The sequence below is a fragment of the Mauremys mutica genome, chromosome 2, assembly GCF_020497125.1.
Source record: "Mauremys mutica isolate MM-2020 ecotype Southern chromosome 2, ASM2049712v1, whole genome shotgun sequence".
In the NCBI taxonomy this organism is placed as follows: domain Eukaryota; kingdom Metazoa; phylum Chordata; order Testudines; family Geoemydidae; genus Mauremys; species Mauremys mutica.
This window is the reverse complement of record NC_059073.1, coordinates 256,390,597-256,417,022: the sequence shown is the minus strand read 5'-3', so window position 1 is coordinate 256,417,022 and position 26,426 is coordinate 256,390,597. Positions and strand designations below refer to the sequence as shown.

General features: G+C 40.4%; 1 protein-coding gene across 2 annotated transcripts in view; it reads right to left on the bottom strand.

Moving 5' to 3' along the window:
• The window catches only part of LOC123365152 (macrophage mannose receptor 1-like), a 53,805-nt gene that overhangs the window by 22,266 nt on the left and 5,113 nt on the right, over nucleotides 1-26,426 (bottom strand). Inside the window, exons 2-15 of one of the 2 annotated variants that reach the window (XM_045007808.1) lie at nucleotides 25,480-25,881; nucleotides 24,429-24,602; nucleotides 22,400-22,564; nucleotides 21,581-21,694; nucleotides 19,868-20,014; nucleotides 17,693-17,875; nucleotides 17,067-17,224; nucleotides 16,514-16,627; nucleotides 10,932-11,047; nucleotides 9,787-9,935; nucleotides 4,284-4,486; nucleotides 3,820-3,947; nucleotides 1,183-1,270; nucleotides 482-626 (exon numbers count right to left, since the gene is read on the bottom strand). In XM_045007808.1, the coding sequence (XP_044863743.1) occupies nucleotides 482-626; nucleotides 1,183-1,270; nucleotides 3,820-3,947; nucleotides 4,284-4,486; nucleotides 9,787-9,935; nucleotides 10,932-11,047; nucleotides 16,514-16,627; nucleotides 17,067-17,224; nucleotides 17,693-17,875; nucleotides 19,868-20,014; nucleotides 21,581-21,694; nucleotides 22,400-22,564; nucleotides 24,429-24,602; nucleotides 25,480-25,881 (2,286 nt within the window). The remainder of the gene's footprint in view (nucleotides 1-481; nucleotides 627-1,182; nucleotides 1,271-3,819; nucleotides 3,948-4,283; nucleotides 4,487-9,786; nucleotides 9,936-10,931; nucleotides 11,048-16,513; nucleotides 16,628-17,066; nucleotides 17,225-17,692; nucleotides 17,876-19,867; nucleotides 20,015-21,580; nucleotides 21,695-22,399; nucleotides 22,565-24,428; nucleotides 24,603-25,479; nucleotides 25,882-26,426) is intronic. The other variant, XM_045007809.1, reaches the window with a different exon arrangement.

The window sequence follows — 26,426 nt, the reverse complement described above, 5'->3', positions numbered from 1 at the left end:
TTGTTTAATAAGAGATGAGTTTAAGCAACCAAGACAATCTCTTTTGCAATACTCTTATGAGCCTGTGACTAATGAGGCAGCAAAAGCAACACCCTAAACAACCTGATGCTGATAGAATTTTACCAGGTAACAGTGACAGAGTGGCTGATAACAACTGGTGCTGTGTCTGTGCATCTACAACAGTGAGGTTGCAGGTAAGACTCAGCACCAGAGATAGAAGCTGCATTTTCTATGTTTGCTGTTCTTTTCTGTCTCCTTTTGTGTGTGTTTTGGTCAATGAGCGACTTTAATGACATTGTTTTAAGGTCTGAATTAACTCCATCTCATTATATCTGTGAGAACCATTGTGTCTCAGTCTCACTGCACGTCCCCTTATGGAAAGAATGATTCTCAGGGTCACATCAATTTAATATAATTAGTCCAGCTAACTGGTCATTGTTTTTTTGTTTACTATTCTAATTTAAAATAGAATTTAACCTACCTTTCTCTATTTGACAAATCCAATCATTAAAATGTTCACAGTGTGTGTTAATCCAGTTCATGGAAAACTCTTCATTGACTGTTCCACAATATTCAATTCCATGCTCATTATTAGGTTCAGCATTATACCAGTTTTTGTACCTCATCTATAGTAGAAACACAATTTGGTTTTTATTTTCTTCCTAAAGAGGGACAAAAATTATGCTCTCACTGGCAAGGGAGGTGAGAACACCCAGGTTTAATTTCAAGCCAGGCTCTTGCTTTTTGTGCCAACACCAGATGGATGTGTTATGGAAGCAACAAATTCAGCCTTTGTAAGAAGAGATATCAAGTGGGGCTAAAAATTAATTTGAGAACGGGAACTGCATTATATATCTGCATGCAGTAACTAAATACATTTTGGACAGGCTTTATTATATCTTTGTTACAGTAATATAATTGTCTCCAAGCCAGTAGTCAGAGTCCTTCAATAGTCCCTACTACCACTTGTTTCGATGGTATAATCTCAAAGACTAATGGGCCCCACTTGATTCCAGAACACACTGAGGAGATTGCTGTCCAATCATTTCACCAGTGAGCTGATGGCCTACTGGAAGATTATAGTTATCTTCAGTCCATATCCCTTACTGAACTGGCCCCCAGTCACTCCAAGGATGATGAAGTTAGAAACACAGCTATATGGCTAAAAACTAAATCACTCACTGGAGACCCATCGCTCCAAAAAAAGCCCTCATCAGGATCCAGACAAAATAAACCAATCCAGAAAGGCCGAAATGACAGTCCTTTGTCCCTAAAATGTGAGATAGAAATAGAATAGCACATAAATATCACAGGATATAGGTCATCATTATACACAATCAATGTTAGTACTTACAGCAGTTCAGCAAATTTGAAGGCTCTCTATACAAATCTCTCATATCTGTTGGAGGCTTAGAGGAATACTCAGAACTTTAAACCTAATAATTTAAATTAATTGTGTCAGGATCTGCAGATAAATATTCTGGTACATGGTAGTGAAGTGTTGACACAAACCTCTGCATAGGAGACGTCTCAAGTACTAAATTACCATCAACTAATTTTGATGGAGATTTTCAAAAGCAGAAAGTGCAGTTAGGCATCTAGCCCCCATAAATTTTCATAATCATCAACGCGATGCAAAATATTCCCTTGTGTGACAAATGCCGATGAAAAAAATTGTTAGCTTGTTTTTCTTTTTTAATGTTTCATTATTGCCTTCCTTTAGGAAAAAATAGTCCACATAGATTATAAACTACTACTTTGTTTGAAAATGGTGTAGCAAATATTCTTTGATCAGATTACTGGTCTAGTGGATAGAGGGGAAGCAGTTGATGAGATATATCTTGATTTTAGTCAGGCTTTTGACATAGTCCCACAGGATATTCTTATAATCAAAGTAGGGAAATAAGATCTAGCTGAAACAGCTATAACGTGGGTGCACAACTTGTTGAACGACCATAATCACAGAGTAGTTATCAATGGTTTACTGTCAGACTGGGAGGATATATGTAGAGGGGTCCACTACTATTCATTATTTTCATTAATGACTTGGATAATGGAGTGAAGAGTCTGCTTATAAAATTTGCATATGACAGCAAGTAGGGAAGGATTGCAAGAACTTTGGAGGGCAGGGTTAGAGTTCAAAATGACATTGACAAATTGGAGAACTCATCTAAAACCAACAAGATGAAATTCAATAAAGACAAGTGCAAAGTAATACACTTAGGAAAGAAAAATCAAATATACAAATACAAAATGAGGAATAACTGGCTACGCAGTAGTACTGCAGAAGATCTGGGGGCTATAGTGGATCACATTGAGTATGTGCCAATAGTGTGATACAGTTGCTAAAAAGACTAATATCATTATTGGGTATGTTAACATGAATATCGTCTGTATGACATGGGAGGTAATTGTCCCTTTGTAGTCTGCACTAGTGAGGCATCAGTTGTAGTACAGTGTCCAGTTTTGGGTGCCACACTTGGAAAAGTGGACAAATTGGAGAGAGTCCAGAGGAGACCAACAAAAAAATGTTAAAAGATTTAGAAAACCTGAGTATGAGGAAAGGTTTAAAAATGGGTACACTTAGCCTAGAGAAAAGGAGACCGAGGGAGAACCTAGTAATAGTCTTCAAATATTTTAAGGGCTGTTATAAAGAGGGTGGGAATCAATTGTTCTCCATGTCCACTAAAGTTAGGAAAAGAAGTAATTGGCTTAATCTGCAGCAATGGACATTTAGCTTAGATATTAGGAAAAACATTCTAAGTATAAGGATTGTTAAATACTGGAATAGGTCACCAAGGCAGTTGTGGAATCCCCGTCTCCAAAGGTTTTTAAGAACAGGTTAAACAAACACCTGTTAGGAACAGTCTAGGCCAGTGGTTCTCAACCAGGGGTACACATGCCACTGGGGATACCCAGAGGTATTCCTGGGGTACATCGACTCATCTAGATATTTGCCTAATTTTATAGCAGGCTACATAAAAAGCAGTAGGGAAATCAGTACAAACTAAAATTTCCTACTAACTTGTTTATAGTGCTCTATATATTATACACTGAAATATAAGTAAAATATTTATATTCCAACTGATTTGTTTTATAATTATATCATAAAAATAGAAAAGTAAGCAATTTTTCAGAAATAGTGTGCTGTTGCACTTTTGTATTTTTATGTCTGATTTTTAACCAAGTAGTTTTTAAGTGAGATGAAACTTGGGGTTAGCCAAGACAAATCAGACTCCTGAGAGGAGTACATTAGCCTGGAAACGTTCAGAACCACTTATAGCTATCAGATATATCCAGATATATTTGGTCTGGCCTCAGTATGGGAAAATGGATGACCTCGAGGTCCCTTCCTGTCCTACATTTCTAGGAAATGTAGTTAGAAATGAGTCCTAAATGGAAACATTGGCCATTCATTTCTTCCCATTGTTCTTAAGTTTTTTGTACCATCTGAACCAATCTTCCCAACCATACTTAGAAATTAGTACATAGCAAGTCTGTTTAACTTGTGAAGTTTTTGTATTGACTCAACCCTTTTTCTAATAAACCTAACTATACATATTAATAGATTTTCAACTGACTATCTTAGGAAGGATCCAATAGCATTTTTAGTTTTGTTATACAACATGTTATACTGCAATATACATGCATCCGACAAAGTGGGTATTCACCCATGAAAGCTCATGCTTCAAAACTTCTGTTAGTCTATAAGGTGCCACAGGACTCTTTGCTGCTTTTACAGATCCAGACTAACACAGCTACCTCTCTGATACTGCAATATTGTTATACTGAAAGACCAATTATGATGCCTATACTTACACTATTGAATGCTGTATCACTTCTTCTTCTTCTTCACTATTGATGGCAGCCAGATCTCCTCCTATCTCTCTACAAAAATCTCGAGCTTCAAGCCATGATTTCTTTTGGTTTCCTTCTCTCACAAAAGGCTAATGATATATTTTACAATTAAACACTGTATATTAGGTTATATGCATTGAAAAAAAGACATCCTTGCTATTTTCCTGTATGGGGATTTAAGACAATCTGGGAAATCAAATAGCTAATCATATAAAAGTAAATGTATTTAAATTGGATTACAGAATGCCCTGTTCAGATAGTCGGCTGTTTCACTGATAATTGACAGTTAAAACAAGACCTATACATAGTCTATACACTAGCTTGTTATGTTTGTACCATAGCCTGGTAGTCTCTGAAGTCTAGACTTTCTTTGTATCTATCTGCATGTATCCAGTTCATTATTAGTTTGGAAATTTAATACTTACTTTGAAGCATGAACTGATGTTATTGTTTGAATCCCAACCCATGGGGCATTTGGAGTAAGATTTTTTTTCTGGAACAGGAGGATGAAGGGTCATTGCTTCAGCTGGTTGTTTGCAGAGAAATTTTGCCTTTTCTTCACAGTCCTGAACATGCCATAGTCCAGCTGCACTTCCAGTTCTCATTGCTACACACCCTGGCTTTCTTCCTTCATGAGATATAAATGAAATTAAAATGCACACTTTTTTTTTCTTTTTGTTCCCCCTGTAATTTGCATATCTCATTTTATTATGTTTTATGAGAGTGAAACCTGTATTGGAATTGGGTAATAGTTATCTGGCTGCTCGAATAAAGAGTTTTGCAAAGTGAATCATTTAAACTGAAAAGACGAGATTGGAGTTGTCCAGCATCTTAACTCCTGTGCCAAAAATTTTAAATCTCAAATGCATGGGCAATCATTGGTATCTAAAGGACACCCTGCCTAGGTCTTTTCTGTGACAATGCAAGTAACTGGTAGTCTGTCATCTTGAAATGATCAAGATCCTACAAATAACTTCTGAAATGTTCACACATCCACATACTCACCTGACTTTCACATTCTTTATTTGGCAGTATGTGGTCTCAGAGCCTGAAAGCCATTTGGAACAATATTCCATGGACCACTTCCATAAAGCAACCAGTTTTTGTCAAACTTTTCTGTGGTTCTGTTGATCATATGTATTGTATTATTTAAAAGAAATCTTACCGCAAGCTGTCTAACCCAGTAATAAAGAGATAAGAGGAACAAAATGGATGAATAGATAGGAGCATGGAAAGCAGATACAGAAACCACCTGAGAGCAGCTAAACACATGCCTGCAAACTAGTCAACATCTTACAGCCAGTTTTCTGTAGTACTTTTTCTATCCAATCCATCCTCCTTTCATTCTCTACACAAGGTAGCTTGTACCCTTGTAAGGATTGTGAAAGAAGAACTACAAATACCTCTGACTGCAATATATATTTAAGGAATTATGGGAAGGAGGTGAGCAACCCTCAGTGGCGAAAGAACAGGTTAAGGACTATTTAGAAAAGCTGGGCATGCACAAGTCCATGGGTCCAGATCTAATGCATCCAAAGGTGCTAAGGGAGTTGGCTGATGTGATTGCAGATCCATTAGCCATTATCTTTGAAAACTTGTGGTGATAGTGGGAGATCTTGGACAACTGGAACAAGGCAAATATAGTATCCATCTTTAAAAAAGGGAAGGAGGAGAATCCAGGGAACTACAGACCGGTCAGCCTCACCTAAGTCCCTGGAAAAATCATGGAGCAGGTCTTTAAGGAATCCATTTTGAAACACTTGGAGGAGAGGAAGGTGATCAGGAACAGTCAACATGGATTCAACAAGGGCAGGTCATGCCTGACCAACCTGATTGCCTTCTATGATGAGATAACTAGCTCTGTGAATATGGGGAAAGCGGTGATATATCTTGGACTTTAGCAAAGCTTTTGATACTGTCTCCCATAGTATTCTTGCCAGCAAGTTAAAAAAGTATGGCTTGAGTGAATAAGGTGGATAGAAAGGGGGATAGATCACCAGGCTGAATGGGTAGTGATCAATGGTTCAATGTCTAGTAGACAGCTGGTATCAAGTGGAGTGCCCCGGGGTTGGTCCTGGGGCTGATTTTGTTCAACATCTTCATTAATGAGCCAGATGATGGGATGGATTGCACCCTCAGAAAGTTTGCAGATGACACTAAGCTGGGGGAAGAGGTAGATACACTGGAGGGTAAGGATAGGGTCCAGAGTGACCTAGACAAATTGGAGGATTGGGCCAAAAGATATCTGATGAGGTTCAACAAGGACAAGTGCAGAGTCCTGCACTTAGGACAGAAAAATCCAATGCACTGCTACAGGCTGGGGACTGACTGGCTAAGTGGCAGTTCTGCAGAAAAGGACCTGGGGATTACAGTGGATGAGTAGCTGGGTATGAGTCAACAGTGTGCCCTTGTTGCCAAGAAGGCCAATGGCATATTGGGCTGCATTAGTAGGAGCATTGCCAGCAGATTGAGGGAAGTGATTATTCCCCTCTATTTGGCACAACAAATGATTAGGGAGCTGGGGCACATAGCTTACAAGAAGAGGCTGAGGTAACTGGGCTTATTTAGAGAAAAGTGAGGGGGGATTTGGTAGCAGCCTTCAACTACCTGAAGGGGGGTTCTAAAGAGGATGGATCTCGGCTATTCTCTGTGGTGGCAGATGACAGAACAAAGAGCAATGGTCTCAAGTTGCAGTGGGGGCGGTCTAGATTGGATATTAGGAAAAACTATTTCACTGGGAGGGTGATGAAGCACTGGAATGGGTTACCTAGGGAGGTGGTGGAATCTCCATCCTTAGAGGTTTTTTAAGGCCCGGCTTGATAAAGCCTTGGCTGGGAAGATTTAGTTGGTGTGGAGCAGAGGGTTGGACTAGATGGCCTCCTGAGGTCTCTTCCAACCCTAATCTTCTATCAGTCTATGAATGCAATCTTGGTTATTATCTCAAAAGCACAATAAGGAGAAATGCTTTGGTCCTGGCTAGTTGGAAAAACAGAAAATAGTTTGGAATCACAACCCTGAGCCTGGGAAACTCCTTTTAATTCCAAGAGAAGCTAAGAGTGTAGCCCTTAAAGGAGAAATCTATTAGATGTTCATGGTAGGTCAATGAGACACGAGCTACACAGACCTGGAGTCTGATTCTTTGCAGTGGTGCAAAAATAAGTGAAAAGTGAACGGAAAATGCTACCAGATCAGAATGACAGTATTTACACCCACTTGACCCTGATGTAAATGGCTATACATTGGGCAGGCCAAAGGAGGATCAGGCCCTAGTACTTAGTGGTCTGTGATACTTGCCCATAAACAACAATAGCAAATTTCAGGATTCTGATCCTACGTTTTGGCTTTTTGTCTTGGTGGGTTAAAAGCTGACTAAACTGATATAAACAGCAGATCACTCATGACATCTTTCATAGTGGTACCAAGCTGGCAATAGAGTCATTTGTGACAGATTTGGAACTGCTCTGTAGTGCTTTGTGAATAATATATATTGGCCTCGTTTTTGGGATGTTAACTATATGAATATATTCGGTTAACTCAGTAGTGGGTTGTCTTGGAAAACAGGCAGGAAAGAAAAGAATGACTCAAGCTAGCCACTTCTCAGGAAACATTCAAGAGTTGTTAAGAGACAATGCCACAACTGTTAGCTTGGATGGTTTGACCTCCTCTTCAGCCAACCTGCAAAATGGTTTGGACCAGGAAGGGTGAAAGTCTGGCAACATAGAAGAACAAAAGAACTATAGCCAAGTTAAAAGAGGGTCACACTCTCAAGGCAATAGTTAATTGAAGGGAACCAGACTGAGACATAATAAACTGTTGGGTGAGCTGAAAGAAGTTAGGCCTGCATAGGTCTAACATCAGGGTCTAAGACAAGACATTTATGATAGATATACATGAAGACTGTTTGTTGTTTTAAAATCCTTTTTTCTTTAAAGAGGCTTTGTTCCTACAATGTTCAAATCAACACTTTTTTAAAAAAGAAGGCTGTCTGAGCTATAGTAGAGTAAATAATTAATGGAAAAAAAATCACTTCCATTTAAACTTACATGATCTTTTTTTCATTTTTTTCTCCCCAAAATGAAAAGGATGGGAAAAAAATGATTTTGAGTTGAAAGAAACCTTTCCTTCAATTTGAAATGATTTTTTTCTGTTTTACCTTTTGTTTTGGGTGTCTTTTCATCCACACTTTAAAAAGAAAAAAAAAACCACCTAATTTTCAAAATGAAACTCTGCTTCTGAATGAAAAGTCAAAATACTTTGTTCTGAAATGGCCAAATAGTTTGGATAACCCCCAAAATGCATTTTTGGCAAATTTACTATTTCCCTCCAATATTTGCCCAGCTCTAATCTGATCTCTGTATACCACTGGTCACAAACTCCTCAATGGAAGAACTGCAGGTGCCCAAACTCAGCCAGATCTGCAGGGTAATAGCAGTTGATACACAGGGTCCTGTAGCCCAGGATCAGCCAAAGAATGGGAGAATTGTGAAATTCTACCCTGGAATAGGTAAAGGCATGTGACCTAATACCTGAGGAGGAGCACTCAGAGAAACCATAAAGGGCACAGAGATGCAGCTACCACTGTAATCATGGCAACATTCACTGAAGATGTATTTGAGAGTTGCTAACCAGTCTATACATCACCCCTGCTGAAGAATGAAATTTCACTGGAATTTCAAAATCCAGCCTTTAAAAAATGGATTCAAGCCATGGGGCTCCTCTGCATGGTATAGCAATACACTCTGGTCTTAATTCTAATGCGCACCAACACGTTGCACACTAACAGGCCCATGTAGACCTTGTTGGCATGCACTAAAAGTTCTCTAATACACATTAATGAAGTAAGATTGAAACAGTACTACAATGACCTGCACTAAGGAACTTTTAGTGCATGCCAGCAGAGTCGACACGAGCCACTTAGTGTGCCCCATGCTGCTGCTGCATGTAACAGGGTATACTGGCCCTTTAAGAGTAGAGGGGATCCAGAAGACTCTGTTCCAGGGACTTGGAATGAACAAAGGCTGAGGAAATGGCCTGGTAGTGGAAGAGAGGAAGCAGTCCCAGGGAATAAGGAGTTGGATACAGGGAAAACCCCAGGATGCTGTTCTGTTAAGGGCCCAGTATTGGGAGCCATGGAATGTAGGGTGGGGCAGGGCTCCCCTCTCTTTCAGCCAATTTGGAGGAGCTCTCTGGAGCAGGACAGTAAATTGATTGCCTTCTTCCTTGGAACGGGGGGGAGGGGAGGAGGGATGCTGGCAAGAGAAGAAGCCAGAGCCAGAAAGCTGAACTCCAGGGCTATGAGAAGCAACCCTGTGAAGAGTGGGCTGTGGCAGGAAAAGAGCTCTGTGTGGATGGTAGAAGAGCCAGAGATAAGTGTGACCCTTTGGATTGCAGTGATGGGACTTTATGGGCAGGACTGTTTATGGGCATTAAACCAACCTCAAGTGGAGGGTAGTAGGATTTATAAGGAAGGCTGTGGGGCAGGGGCGGCTCCAGGCACCAGCACGCCAAGCGCGTGCCCGGGGCGGCAAGCCACGGGGGGCACTGCCGGTCGCCGCGAGGGCAGCAGGCAGGTTGCCTTCAGTGGCATGCCTGTGGAGGCTCCGCTGGTCCCGCAGCTTCGGTGGACCTCCCGCAGGCGTGCCGCTGAATCTGCAGGACCGGGGACCTCCTGCAGGTAAGCCGCTGAAGGCAGCCTGCCTGCCATGCTTGGGGCGGCAAAATACCTAGAGCCGACCCTCCTGTGGGGAGTCTAAGTGGCCCAGTAGGGGGACGAACAAGGGGAAGCCACTGTAATGGGCACTATGACCAAGAGAGACTGCTCAGGAAGTGGCAGCCCTGTTGCAATGTGCATTAGAATTTACACACCTGTGGGGTGTGTTGCTGCACAAAGTAGACAAGCCCATGGAAAATACCTATGACAAAACATACCAGGCATTGCTGAATTCCAGTGAGTGAACAGAACTTCTTCACCGTCGGTCCACTTGAAAGTCCCTTGTTTCTCTACATCTGAAAGACCGATCCAAAAATATTTTTCAGGCCTCAGCCCAATCAGACTAGTTAGATAGGCTTGCTCATATCTGTAAAGAGAGGAAGTGGCAAACTGAGATTAAACCTAATTTTCTCATAATTTGTAATGTCCACAAATGACTGAGATTTCAAAAGTTTACCAAGTGCTGGCACAGGTATATTTCCTCTCTGCTGCGAGGCACCATCCCCTTTCTATAGCTGCATTAATGGTGTTCCAGTCTTCAGTGTCCTTTACTATTGTATATCCCTCTTTCACTTTCTCCATTCTCCCAGACCCTTTCAAACTATCCCCTTTGAGCCCTTTCTTTCATCCAGGATCGCTGTCTCTCACCAGCAGGTCCTTCATTTGCTCCCAGCTCTCATTCTGACTTTTTCGTGTTTTTCTCTTTCTGCTTATTTTCCCCACTTTGTTCTTCATTATCATGCCATCATCTCATGCTGACACTGCTCTAAAAGCCCTCCTAGGCTTTGATTTAATTTACCGACTTGCATTTGGGGTTTGTTTTTTTTTGGATCTGAATAATCCTTGTATTGCTGACTCTTTGATAAGGACCTAGCACACCAAGCTATTGTGATACACTCATAAAATTTAGTTTCAATAACATTTGTTTTTATGTGAAAATGCTTCTCTGAGTTACATAGTTTGTAGCATGAGTAACTGCTGTACTGAACACTAGCTCTTATAAAGCAGAGACAGCCATGGCAGGGGGTGAGATCTGGTAAAGCGGAAATGCGATTTTTTTCCAAAACAAAAATGTTTTTTTTCTTCTCAAATGTAATTTTGTAGCGCTACAGATGCAAATGGCTTTACTTTCTACCTGTTTGGAGAACTGTCAAAAGTGAACATATCAAAATATAATAGTTAGTCTGAAAAAAACATGCATTTTCTGAGTAACTTCTCATGAAATAGAACATTTTTGGTATTGATTCAAACTTTTTATATTTATCTGTTTTAACTCTGGAATTTTTTTTTAAAGTTCTTAAGTATTTTAGAAAGTTTTAAGATTATTCCATCAAAAGCACAAATTTAAAAGTGTTTTTCATACCTGTCTCCAACAGTTGTTAGATAACCTTTACTCCTTTCACAGGTTTTCTTTGCCTCTGAAAATGTTACAAATGTATGTCCAATCAAGTAACAGTAAAAACCACGTCTTTCCCAGCCCTGTCAACATCAATCAGGAATGACCATGAATTAGTAAAAGATTGTGATATAATATATTGACTATACTCTGACCTTGCAAAATGATATATTAATTTGGAATCCAATAATAAACTCACAAAAGTAACTAAGCCTAAGTAAACATCCACAAACCTACAAATCAAAGTGATGATGCATTATCCTCTTTTGACACTTAACAGCTGATAAATAGGTGTTACTGTAGTTAAAAAAATTATAACCATACAGAACAGAGAATTTATTCAACAATAGAACAAATTAATTAATTAATGAAGCAATGTCCTTGATCAAAATAGAAGATGGGAGTATTTGTTTTGTAGTGCTGATATAGTTGATGTGGAAAGAACAGTAATTCAAAACAAATGGGATTATTTGATTAGGGTTTCCTCTGTCTATTTAATTAAGTTTTGTTGACAAATCTGTGGAGGTGTTCACACAACAATGCTCCTGCTGCCAATTTAACTCTCCTGCTACGCCGACATCATAAAACCATCTCGACAAGCTGCATAGAGCTTTTTGTAACAAAATTAGAGCAAGGCAGTGTCAGATTGCTCGTGTTATGGATAAGAAGTTGGCGCCTATTGCCCTGCCGCTATTAGGGAATCCAGTTACCACAAAGCCATCCACTATTTCCAGCACATTGCCCAGAGTCCCTGACCTTCATAGCAGGAGGCGATTAATGGCCCTGCACACTTGAATCACTGCAACCCCCACAGTGGACTTCCCAACTCTGAACTGATTAATGACTGATTGGTAGCAGCCGGGAGTTGCCAGCTTCCACACAGCGATCGCCACATGCTTTCCCACTGTTAGGACAGCTTTCATTTTGGTGTTCTGGCACCACAGGGTCGGGATGAGCTCCACCCAGAGTTGAAGGAAGGTGGCTGTGTGCATACCAAAGTTCTGCAGCCACTGCTTGTCATCCCATACCTGCATCACACTCTGATACTACCACTCAGTGCTTGTTTCCTGAACCCAATAGCAACAGTCCACCATGTGCAGCACTGTGAATGCAAACATCAATCTTGAATTGTTTCTGTCCATAGCACACAGCACGGCAGGCAGCATGGATTCCTGTTCAGATTTTCAGCTCATATAATACAACAGGATCAACTCTGTTATGTTCAAAATGCTTATCACAAGACTGGTGAGCAGAGCAGGGTCCATACTTTCAGTCAGACATGGGGGGCACAAATTTTACAGTCACAGCTGAAAAATGGCAGGAAATGCAATCAGAAGCCCTTAGAATTATGGGATAGAGAAAACTGCATCATGGGGTGCTGAGCCCACCCCCATGATACACTGTGATCCATTCCCAGAAATCCTACCAGGAGAAGGTGGCAATTTGCAGAGTGGGCTAGCTTCCCATGGTGCACTGCTCTCTCTGTTGGTGCTAAAGCACCAACTGTGGACATGCTCTGCCAACACTAGGAGCGTTGTGTGAACTTGCACAAGTGATGTAATTACAGTGATTTATGAACATTGACATAACTTAAGTCGACTTAACTCTGTAGGTAGACCTGGCCTAAGAGAGACAAGGTAAGTGAGGTAATATTTTCTATTGGATCAACTTCTGTTGATGAGAAAGACAACTTTTGAGCTACACAAGTAAGCAGGGTTTGAATGAATACTTCCCTGACAGCTAGCTGGGAGGGAGAATGACTTGGGTGTGTTAATGTAAATACAGTTTGGTCCTGCTCTGCTTAGATATTCAGCAGATAGAGTGGTGTCAAAGTGATCAACTTTGGATGGGGTTGGGTTACAAATCATCTTAGTTCTGAATGCAGGGATAGTGAAATATGGTTACCAATGTTGTAATTATTGTAGGAATACAGGGAACCAGGACTGTGCTTAACCTGTCCCAAATGAGGGGGCCCTCAGTTGAAAGAACCTTGATAAGCCAGAGGCTCAAAAGTCAGAGCCCTGTGAAAGTAAGAGGAGTGGGAACAGGTATCCCCAGCCAGGAGGCTGCACACTCTCATCAAGGGTCCTCTCTAGACTGGTTTAACGTGTTCCTCCCCACTGTTCACAGAATAGAGCTAATTAGGCACCTCTTTGTTATATTTAAATGCCCTATCAGAGCTGAAATCTGTGTTTCTGCCCAGCCTGCAAAGAGCCAAAAATCACTAATGACTGATGTGCAGAGGTCACAGCAGAAAGGCAGGTAGCAGCAGAAGGCGACTGACAGTCAGCTGGTGAATGAGTGGCTGATGCCGCAGAGTGGAGAGGCGCAGCCAGAGCAGTGAGCAAGCCACCAGCAGGGCAGCTGATGGAGACGCGCGGTGACAGCTGTGAGCAGGTGGCAGGCAGGGTGGCTGTCAGAGAAGGGTGGTGAGCAAGTGCCTGAGCAGTGGAGCGAGTAAGGTACCTCTTTAGCCCACCCAGGCGGGGGGAGGTGAACTCTGCAGATGCACCTCTGAACTCTGGGTCTGCACTGACCAAGGACAGTAACCGTGAGTGGGGTGCAGAGAAGGATTGGGCATATGAAAGGGACTTTTGGGTTGCTGGACTTAAGAACCTGAGGGGAAAAGGACACTGCACAACCTACTTGGAGGTGGGTCTTTTACACTGGTTTATGTTTATGAACCCTGTTTTTGGAGTTTTCCCAAATTAATGTCGAGTTACTTCCCTCTTTTTATTAAAAGTTTCTTTTCTACACTCAGACTGTGTGCTTGAGAGTGCGGAAGCATTGCCTCTCAGAGGCACCCAGGGATGGTGTGTAAATTTCCCAGGTTACTGGGTGGGGGCTCGAGCTGGGTCTGTGTTGTATCAATGGAAAGGAACCCCTAGATATTGAACCCAGCCCTGGTTGCTGCTGGCTTCATCTGGCAGAAGGGTTACACACAGATCTCTTCCTTAGGCCTGGAAAAGGTACTCAGAGTGCCACAACTGAATACAAGGTTGAACAGATAGTTCAACATAAGTAGTTAACACATACTCTAAGGAACCATTCAAGGTGAAGTGGCCCATTAACATCACCAAACTCATCGGACAAAAAGGCACAATTTAGTTCAAATGGTTTAAAAAAAAATTGAAAAATTGAAAAACCAAAAGGGATACATACAGGAAATGGAAGGAGGGGCACATCACCAAGGAAGTATACATGGGAACAGTGCAATAGTGTAGGGACAAAATCAGGAAAGCCAAGGCAAAGAATGAGTTACACCTGCAAGAAATGTTAGAGACAACAAGAAGGGGTTCTTCAAATATGTCAAACAAAAAGAAAGATCCAGGGTGGTGTGGGTCTGCTGCTCAAAGGAGAAGGTGAGCTGGTAACGGTCAAGATGATAGGAAGGCAGAGCTGCCCAGTGCCTCTATTTCTTCAGTCTTCTCACAAAAAAGAACATGTACCCAGATGACTAGCAAAGTTACCATAGACAATAAAGGGGAAGGGATGCAGATCAAAATAAATAAAGGACATGTCTGAAATCTTCTGATCAATTTCAATGACTTCAAATCAGCGGGGCTGGATGCTATTTAACTGAGGTACTGAAAGAATTAGCTGAAGGAATCTTAGAGCCACTCGCAATAATATTTACAGACTCATGGATGACAGGTGGGGTCCCAGAAGACTGGAGAAGGGCTAACGTAGTGCCCATCTTTAACAAGGGGGAAAAGGAGGAGCTGGGAAACTATAGACCAGTCAGGTTGACTTCAATACCTGGGAACCACTAGAGCACTGTATAAAATATTCAATTTGTGAATACCTGGAGGATAAAGGGGTGATCGCTAGCAGCCAGCATGGATTTACCAAGAACAAATTATGCCAAAAGAGCTTGATTTCCTTCTTTGGCAGGGTAACTGATTTAGTAGATAGGGGAATGTGGTGGACATAATATATCTGGACTTCATCAAAGCAGTTGACACAGTCCCACATAACATTCTAATAAGAAAGCAGGAGAAATGTGGGTTCAACAGAACTGTCATTAAGTGGATACATAATCAGTTAAACAACCACAAACAAAGAGTAACTATTAATGGAATGAATCAGATTGGAGGGAGGTCTCAAGTGGGGTTCCACAGGGATCTGTTCTGGGTCTAGTGTTGTTTAACATCTTTATTGACTACCTGGATGTACGAATAGAGAGCACACTGATCAGATTTTCAGATGAAACAAAGCTGGGAGGGTTACCAATACTTTGGAGGATAGAGCTAAAATTCAGAGGGATAAATTGGAGAACTGGACTATAGACAATAAAATGAAATTCAACAAAGAAATAAGGTGCTACAATGTAGGGAAGAAAAACCAAATTCACAAATACAGAATGGGGGAAAACTGGCTTGGAAGCAGTACAGCTCAGAAGGATCTGGGAGGTGTGGTGGATCACGACCTCCAATGCGATGTTGTAAAAAAAGCAAATGCAATTTTAGGCAAGTCATGGGAGGTGATCGTACCACTCTACTCGGTGCTGGCTAGGCCCCAGCAATACTGTGTCCCATTTTGGACACCAATGTATAGAAAGGATGTAGAGAAACTGTAAAGGAGCCAGAGATGAGTGACAAAGATGATCAAAGGGATTGAATGCTAAACCTGTGAGCACAGGCTGAATTAACTGGGTATATTGAGGAGATAAAGAGGCGGGGGGAACATGCTAGCAGTCTTCAAATATGTGAAAGGCTGCCATAAAAAAGATGGAGAAAAGTTGTTCTCTTTTGCCATAGAGATCAGTACAAGAGGCAATAGGTTCTTCAAATTATAGCACAGCAGATTTAGATTAACTCTCAGGAAAACCTTCCTAACTGTAAGAACAGTAGGACAATGGAACAGACTGCCTCGGAAGTTGTGGAAGCTTCGTCACAGGAGCTTTTCAAAAAGTGGCTGGAGAGCCATCTGTCTTGGATGGCTTAGACACAACAAATCCTGCATCTTGGCAGGGGGTTAGACTAGATGACCATTGCGGTCCCTTCTAATCCTATGATTCTATGATATATTAAGGAAAACAAAAGGAGGGGAAAGAGAGAAGAAAAATAACAACAGGAAACACAGAAAATTGTTTTAAAATGGTTTCATGAATACAGTTCTAGTGCTTAGTCATTTCTAATAATTCAGATTCCCACTGGTAGAACACAGCATCATTCTGCACCCACTGAGAAAGTGATGTCACATAGTTCGGAAATCCCCACACTGTGCTACCCAATAGCTAATTACAGTGTTGAAATATATGTACACCAACATGAATCGTGTATGCCCAAAGCTACAATACCAGTTTCTGTTTCATTCAGAGAGGGTACTGAGAAAAAATAGAGCTTATATATATATATGTGGGGGTGTGTGTGCATGTGTCTGAAGGAATTCAAATCAAATTTAGTTTAAATGAAGGACCACATTTTTTTCAGATTGAAAATCATCACCAAATATAAACTAGCAACGTCCTAGTCAAAGATACAAAAATACCAAGCTATTTCAAGGATGATTTTATCTGATCTAAACATAATTTATTTTGTCCTTACCTTCTGGCAGCCAGGATCAATGTGCTTCACTGTTCCAGGAGTGTCTTGCAATGGACTCTTTTTGCAAATGTATCCAAATTTCTTATCACAAACACTGTCTGCCCAGTATCCATCCTGAAGGCAGTTTGGGAAGAAGATTGTTAGTTAAGAGGAACTAAAATTTTTTACACAACTGCTTATTTTCTCTTTCTTTCTTTCTTTTTTTTGTAACATTCCTTTAAAAGTAAAAAAGAAATATGCTTATTATTTTTCCCTGAAGCTAGTCCATGAATTGATTCATAAAGCAGCTACAGCTATTGAATTGAGTTGGCCTGAAGCATGGGTGCAGAGTTACAAGGATTGCTGGATATGCTAGAGAAGTAAATGTATTATCATATCTGAATACTGATCTAAATTTCTCTAAAATTTAAAGCATAAATTTGCCGAGCAACTAGAGATATCATCATATGGCATTATTCTAAAACAAGTTCTCCAGTTTTTGGACATCTAATTGAAAATAAAAAACAGAAAGAAAATATGATGTTAATGCATAGATATAATTGCATTATTTCACCTGTCCTTTCATAACAACACAATCTTCTTGTCTGCTGTTTGCAGTGGTTGGTTCTCCATGGAGCCACTTTGTGTATGTCACAGGCATCTTATCACTCCATTCAAAATACATTTGAATCCTGAGGTCATTCAAACCAATCCACAGCTCATCAATTGGCTCTAAGAACATAAATTCGGCTATGTTTTTATCTGCATTGTAATAATTTTCAGGAGCAGAGTTTATGATGATGAGGTGAAATTGTTACATTGCATTACAAAGCCATTCCAGATAAATTGGCAATGATGTCTACTTAATGTCTATTTCACGTTCATTCAAGAAGAGATAGGAGATACCACCAGGAAAGCAAATCATTCTACTTAGCAGCAGTATCGGCTGCTCCTTTTGTGACCACTGCAGTTACCCTACGCTGCAGTAACTGGGGGCTGTGATTTCCTTCAAAAGACATGTTGTAAATTAACAGCGATGGTAAGTTAGTATCAGTCATCTGGTATCATTTATGTATATTTATGTGTGTGCTTACCTGTAAATATCCATATAAATTAAATAGAAACCATTAAAAAGCTACAACATTTCTAATTTTTAAAATTATCCACATGTGCACATTACAGGATAGTGGAAATACTCACTGTACCCAAGCTGAGACACTATAAAGCTGTGCTCTTCAATGTTGCGGATACTGGCCAGATCACCATCCTTCTTTCTACAGGAAGCCAAGGCTTCTTTCCACACTTTGGGCTCCCTGTGAATCACGTAACAGTGACCTGTGTATGGCAACCAGTCCTCTGGGCATTTACGAGATGCAGAGAGCTCTACAATAAATAAAAATATTTCAGAACAATTCAAGTTAGAGGCTGGAATAAGTGTGGTTAAATTTGAAATTAATTATGCAATTAATTAAAAATAAAAGCAGAGTTAAGATACTGGAAGTATTTTTTTCTCATTCTGCATATAAATATGTAAGGCTATTAGATCTATCTGCTATGATACACAGAATTTGGGGTAGAAAATATAAACACATTCAACCAAGACAGAAAAAAATGAGATCAGTGCCAACTGGACTTCACAGTTTGAAAACATCAACACTGCAAAATGTGCAAATTTGGACAAAATGATGTTTTATAATTCCAGATGTAATATTTTCACATGATGCATTGAATCTAATTATGTTTTGTATATTATCACAACAGTAGTGAAGGGTATGCCTATGTTCATTTTGGATGGAATGTGGTTTGCAGGGTGCTTATGCATAGGGAAGCATGCTGTGACTCACCACCCTAGGAACATTCTAGAGAAGGCCAGGGGGAGGGGAGTGAGCTCAGCATGTGGAATGAGAAACTATGAGCATGTGGAATGAGAAACTATGAGCATGTGATAAACAAATCCATTTATGGAAAGGTTAGATGTTTGATTGGTTAGATGGTAACATCTGATTGGTTAGATGTTCATGTGATGTAACTTGTTATGTAAGTGCCATGTGCTATAAAATAGCAGGGGGAGGGGCTCCTTGCTGGAGGGACTCTGCCTGATTTTTTGTACCAGGGGCTCTCCCTTTGTACACATTGAATAAAGCCTTGTTGAATTGAATCGCATTGAATCGCATCGCATAGAATCGAAGTCCCTTGATTCTACCCAGCATCAGACTCATTGTGAACCACAAAATCCCAACAGTAGCAATTACCTCTCTGTATATGTTTACTTTCTACATCATAGGTTCTCATTAAATAGTTTGCCAGAGACAGGATAGCTGCCTTTATTTTCTCAGAAAAGTGGTGCTGCAGTAAATCTTTCCCTTTGCTAGTTACAGGTTCTAATACCTAGGGACCAATTCCATTTGACTTTATCAGGAGGTGATATGAGCCCATACTGCAGTCTTTATAGGGCTTCCAGTGATCACCTTGCTGCTTGCTAAGGCCCAGATCCAGTGACCTCTCAAGTCAAGGGGAGTCATTCTTGGAAGTTCAGAACACATTGTAGCAGGTGCTAAAAATCCTGAACTCCTATTGGCTTTACGCGGGGAAGCACAATCCATTTTATTTCTTTGTGAAGTTAAATTATGTCAGGATGTCCATGGTTTGGATGGTCATCTCTGTTTTTATAAATTAAAAAAAAATAAAAATAAATTGTTTAAACTTAGGTGTGATTTGAGTTCTAGAAAAGTTGCCAAAGATTAGACATCCTACCAGGGCCGGCTCTACATATTCCGCCGCCCCAAGCAGTCATGCGTGGGAGGCGCCCCGGAGCCCCGGGAGCAGCGGACCTCCCGCGGGCTTGACTGGTGAGGGTCCGCTAGTCGCGCGGCTCAGCTGGACCTCCCGCAGCTGCGGGTGGTTCGCTGGTCCGGCGGCTCCATGCCTGCGGGAGGTCCACTGGAGCCGCGGGAGGAGCGCCCCCTCCGCAGTCATGCCTGCGGCAGGTCTGGTCGTCCCCGGGGCTCCGGTGGACCTCCCGCAGGCGTGACTGTTGCAGGTCCGCCGGCCCAATCTGCCGCCCCTGCCGGCAAGTGCCGCCCCACGCACGTGCTTGTCGCGCTGGGGTCTGGAGCCGGCCCTGCATCCTACTTTAGTAAAATTAAATAACGGTATTATTCCTAGAGTATTTAAAACAGGGGAATGGGTAGAATGGTTTGTTCTGTGCAACCAGCAAAACAGAACATATGTGATTTTTAAAAAGAATTACTCTTGGATGAAGCAAGTTTGTAATTTCATATAAATAAAAATGCATTTCTGTTGCATATCTCTGCAGACCAAATCCATACAATTTAAATAAAAAGCTTTTACTGTAATTTTTATTGACAGACCTACCTGAGGGAAGAGAGAAAGAATCCAAAGTGGAGTTTTCCCTTTTACAAATATAGCCAACTTTCTGATCGCATTCACGGTTTTCCCATTTAGCTCCTTTTCTAGGATTTAGTACTGCACAGATTTTCTCAGGTTCCAGAGAAGGATTTCCTTCAAAAAATGAATTCAAAGCCAATGAAATTCCTCAGAGGCAGTGCAGATCCTCAGGTTTGTTTTGTATCTTTTCCCATATAGAATATGGACTCAGCATTTCATTGGTATTATTATTTTTATACTGTAGCTAAAGAAATGTGTTCAAAAATAGCTCTTTACTTGACAATGTCTCCTTAAACACTTATGATAAAATATGAATTACATAACATCTGATGTAATATTCAACTGGGGTCAGGTCATACTGATATGACTGCTGAATTGTGAACTTAATGAGACAAATTCTGCCCTCATTTACTCTCATGAAATCTGAGGACACAATTTGGCCCAATATTTTTGTGCACTGCATGTTCTCCTATTGATTCTTGTGCATAATTTCAGCTCATGCTAGGAATTATATACATATGTATTGAAAGAAGAATGTACCCCAGTGTTTGAATAATCAGACACTAACAATTAAGAGAAATTGTATGCATTTAAGGGAAACATTAATTTTCCTTTTATAAATTCTATTTATCTTTTAGAAAGTAAAAGAAGATAAGTGGAAAATCATATTTGCTAAAATTATCGGACATGATAATTTTATTACTGACCTATATGACCCATTGTCAAGGGAATGCAGAAACAACCTGGGTGAAGGCGGTAGGAGGCCAAGGCACAAGGCTCCCCTACCTCTTGAATCAACAGGGTGGGACAGGAAGTTTGATGGGACCAGCAGGGAATAGACAAACCCTGGAGTCGTGGGGAAGATAGAGGCAGGCCTACGTCTGAAGCCGTCCCCCCAGACATGGTGTCAGGAAAGGTAGGTAGCCATATACCCCAACACCAAAGGAACTTTCAGATTTGGTGAGGGTCAGGAAAAGAAAATGAAATACATTTGCTCAGAAAGCAAATATAATGTTGAATAAAATTGGGGTTTGTGAGGCAGCTGAGATCATAACAGGAATTTTGAATTTGAGCCACCTCATTGTTACTGTGATGACAGTAGAGATTACTTCAGGGCTAGAATGTAAATGCACAGGGACTCAGATGATCAAAGACTCTTTAGGATATAAAACGAGAAGAAAGTCCCAAAAATAAGGAGGAGAAACTCTGAAAAAGACTAAAACCCACTGCCACTGAGAACTGACACTTTGAGATGCTCTCAGATGGAGATGGTGAAGTTTAAGGGGCACCAAGAGAATGTTAGATGTCTTAAATGACTCAACATTACCTCTAAATACATGCCTTATGCAACCCAGCTGTTACCCAGACAGAGGCTCTGTAGGATTTTATTGCATTTTACTTTTGATATACGATTTTCTCTTACTTTTCTAATGAACTTGGTTTCCTTAAGATGATGATTTCTGTTTTGTTTTTGTTTTTTATTTTCAGATTACATATTAAAGTATAACTCCACTGTCAGATCTTTAAAGTGGAGCTCAGCTCCAATGATGATCTATTCACATGGCTTTCATTACAAATGCTATATTTATATGTCGGATAGTACAAAATTGTAACTGAGATCCATTCAACAGTCTAGCGGCAGATTTTCATCCTTAAAACCATTCTAAAAATTACCCATACCTAGATCCCAGTTTAAATATCTGAAAGGACTGCCACCACTCCATTGCCATCCATAGTTGAAATTCAGACTGTTAAGTCCAATCCACAGAGCAGATCTCATCCTGTCAATCAAATCTAAACCAAAAGAAATTAAAATACATCATCACATATTAGTTGTAAAATACTTTACAGGCACAACGTTTTGAAGATGCTAATAGATGTCTGTTTAGTGGTTTCCAAAAGTGTTTGCAATAAGCTTTGGCAATGAAAAGCATTAAGTGGTGCAAATATTTTTATTACTAAATTCACTCTAAGTTTTGATGCAAAATCATTCAAAGGCTTAATTCAAACAGAGCCTATATTTATGTGCACAATATTTATGTGAGCTGCTGACAGAGTTAATCCAGTCAGGTGCTTCATATGAAAGGAAATTCCCAGAATGCTGTATGTATTGGAATTTCTATATGAGGAACAGCTGAATTTCCAGTACTGTAAGCTTATAAGTGGCAGTATCTAGTGTAATATGCAACAAAACAGCTCTTCCTTCAGTCTTATCATATCAAGGACATTTCCTAAACTACTTTTCTTTGAGGTTGATATCCTTGTATTTACTGCAAAAGGAATTAAATCAGACACTTTCTAAGCCATTTGAATGGTAATTCCACATCACGTTTCAAAAACATCACTTTCTGCGCTTAGGTTTTTTTTCCTATGAGTTAGCACATATTGCTAATATTCAAAAGTCTCATTAATTACAATAGATGATTAAACCACTGAAAAGTTAGTGAACCAATATTGAAAAATAACTTGTTTTCACTCAGAATTGCTTCCATAATTCACCTCTCAGATACATTTGCTCATGTATCTCTGTGATACTTAATAATTCTGCACTCTGTTGCTGGCAGCTTTTCCTTGCTTGGTGCCATGTTAGAGCTGATTGGAAGTTTATCTGGTAGTGGGTGCCTGTCAAAGGGTCTGTAGTCCAAAATTTGTGAGTTTCATTATCTGCATGAGAGAAGTGGGATACAAAATGTTGACATTTATTCTGACTAATACATATAAAATGTATGATAAAATTTAACTGTGAGTGTACTTATAAAGTTGCACTATTCCAATCGAGAAAACAGAACCCTTTCTTTAAAAGTGGGAGTCTGTTATTTTGCTCCATGGATGAAATCCTGACCACACTGAAGTCAATGGGATAAGCCACTGATTTCAACGGGGCCAAGATTTCACCTGATATATTCGGTTTCATAGCTCAGACGTGACAATCTTCCAAAGAAAGAAATACACTGGGGCAAATCCTGCTCCTTCCTCCATGGCACTACACAGCCCCAGTCATAATAGATTGAACATGGTTCCACAACAAGGGGTAGAGAGTAGGGAAGAATTTGGGATTCCTGCCCAGAATATCTACAGTCTCAGACACGATAAAGCACAACTCTTGGGTGGCTCCCTGTGCATTCCCATGCTGCCATATTTGGGAGGTGGGGTTAGGCAGGCCAAGAAAGGATGAGAGTTGACTCAACAGCCATTGCACCCTCAGGAAGGAGTTATTTGTTTCTAGTTTAATGGACAAATTCAGCACAGGTTAAGGCAGATTCACAGCTGCTTTGCATCACAGGAGTGGCACAAAACAGTCACAGCAAACTGGTGAATCTGGTCTTTGACTTTCTCATTCTGAAAAAGCAAGAAAATTAAAAGCAAATGATGACATTGATGCAAGATGAAGGCTGAGATTGCATTTGTATTATCTTCTGTAAAGTCAGAGTTCAGCTTCCTAGTGTGACCTCTCTAACCTCATGTGTGTATCCATTTCAATAGGGTCATGGAGCTAGAGAGTTTAGGGCCAGAAGGGACCACTAGATCATCTAGTCTGACCTCCTGCAAATCATAGGCCACCAACACCACCCAGCACCCAAACACTAAGCACAACAACTGAAATCAAATCAAAGTATTACAACCTACAGAAGACTAGACTACTATATGCTACAGGCAAAGAATACGACAGACCAAGGTGCACCAGTGCTGGAGGCCTGTACCCACATGCTGCAAAGAACAGTGAAAAAAACCAAGGGCACTGCCAATCTGACCTGGGGAAAATTCCTTCCTGACCCTACATATGGCTATCAACTGAGTATGTGGCTCGCCAGGAAGATTGTAATGGCCTGATTCTACAACCCTTACTCATGCTGAGTCAGGTCCTGTGGCCCATTCTATTCCCTTTCACCACACAAGCGACTGCTGACATCTTCCAAGGGGATATAGATCTAGCATAGCCAGCTCCTATGTCTAGGGTACCCAGATAGCAAGTGTGAAAAATCAGGACAGAGGACGGGGAGAAATAGGCACCAATATAAGACAAAGCCCCAAATATCAGGACTGTCCCTATAAAATCGAGACATCTGGTCACCCTACCTGCAACTGCAACATAGGGGGCCTGCCAAAGATGGAGAGGCAATATGCTGCTGCTATCCATAGCTGGCAGTAAGGGAAGTAGCCCTTGAGGCAACTGATAGTGGCTGCCTGATTCACTGGTGGTTTTATGCTGACTACAGTAGAATTTAGAGTTGCCTAGAGATACTGCTCAAAACTCTGCAGTTGATAACAGTCCCCAATTAGCCAGAGTTCTTTTTCTATAATTATAGATGCACACAGGTACCATGTTATATGGCTGCCTCCACTGCACTAGATTTCACATTATTGCCCTGTACGAAATGTTATAGGGTGGAGATAGAGGATGATGCAAAATAAATCACTTCAAGTTTCTGCCTTGTGAACATGACACTGTCAGTGACATTTCAGCAGTGTTGTTCTGTTTCCTAAATATTGTGCTATTATATATTCTAAATCAACATTCAGAACTTACATTTTAACGGGCAAAATCCATACAATTGGTCTGTGTCAAAGTCTGCTGTTGTTCCACACCAGAGCAAGCCATCTGACCTGGCAGCATCTGTACACTCGGCGTACCATTTACCACTCAGCTTGAAAGGGAATACACAGGGTGCCCCATTGGCATTTCCTAGCAATGTAAACAAATCTGAGGATACAAAATGATAGAAGTCAGTATAGAAATAGTAATAAAAATAAGGAAGCTTGAGGTGCCCAACTCTCTAATCCTCTGTATCCCACGTGGGAGGGCCACTGCATGCATGGTCACTGATGGCCAACTGTTACTCTCAGAGCAGCATAAGACAGCCAAGGAAACACTGTGTGACTTACACATTTGGTCAGTGTTATCATTAGCTGTGGCAGCTGGAAATTGAACTTTCGGAACTCATGCTCATGAGCTGGTGGAAGCACCTAGTTATTTTCACTAAATTCATTTTAAGATAAATTTCTTTGAATGGAAAAAAAAAGTGTTCCTTGTATAGCTTCATTTTTAACAATTGTTTATTTTTAAGTAAATATCTTTTCAGTTCACTTTTAAAAGGACTTTTCATCTTCTAAAGTCACTTAGAGCATTTGGAGGAACTGTACACAGAATTGATTTTCTTTTCTGATATTAATGGGCCATCAAAGTTGAAGTGTAAAGTAAGCAGAGATAAATTTGTGCCTCTCATCCAGTAACTACAATGTACTTTACTAGCACATATACTGCAGCTGACTAGACTAACAGTTACATTTAATAATTAAAAATAATGTAATTCCATTTTTGTTTTACAAATAAGACAACAAATGTTACACTTTTTTCCTTCATGGTGCTGAATAAATCATATCATGGTATGATTCGTGTGTAAAGTGAAGAGTGTGTTTGCAGGGTTGGGATGTATAAGCCTGGTCATGCTCTGCCATAGTCTCATATGAGAACTGAGCATGGCTGATTATACAATCAGATGAATATACATCAAATTACTCTAACACATACACAAATAAATTAGTTCAGAACAATAAAAAGATTAATTTTCAGACTTTACCTTCATAGCCCTGAGAGCACAAATCATCTGTGGTTCCATAGATCTTCCACTTACTCCTCACACCTGATTCCTTCTGCAGCATAACTTTTCCTTCTTCTCTGCTGCCAGAGTTAAAAAACAAATCTTCTCCTTGGATTGCAAGAAGGGTTTCATTTCTGCATTCCCAGTGTTGGAGTTCACTTGTCTTGTTACAAGGATACAGAGTGATCACCACCTGGTCTTTCTTTGAAGGCACTCCCAAGCATAGCCTCAATGCTACACTCATAAGCTGGTGATCAGAGACCCACCTGAATTTTTGTGACTCAGTGTCCTGGTTGCAAGTGGCAGTTGTGACGGAGTTAGAACTCTGAGCTTGTACACAGTGCTTGAGGTCTTTATTATATATTAAAAATATTTCATTATCTGCAAAACAAAATGAGAATAATTAATGCATTTGGGTTGGAGAGAGGTTGAGAGGAAAACAGTGAGCCGATGTGAGGTGTTGTTTTATTAAATCAAGAATGGGCCTTTTACTCATGGCAAGTGATTGTGGGTTCAAGTCCCACTTATAGCGACAGAGGCAGTATCTTCAGGAGCCCTAGTAAGTAGGAAGGAAAAAAAAATCAGGTGTGACCTGTGCATACACAACACAAAGAGACAATCAAGCAAAGAAGAAATGTAAGAATTTATATTATACCTCATTTTAACAAAGCAATAATTATAATGGAACTTTCTTTTTTCCTTTAACTTTGTCCCAAAAACACACTTCTTCCAAGAAGTTTTTTCTGATTGCACTAAATGGCCCAATAACAACTATGTGGGTGAAACAAACTTCTTCCAAGAAGCTTTTCTGGATGCACTAAATGCCTCAATAATAACTATGTGGGTGAAACCACACAATCACCCTGCTCTTGAATGAACTCACAAAGGAAAATGATAAAAGATAAAAATACCCTATCACCTGTGGG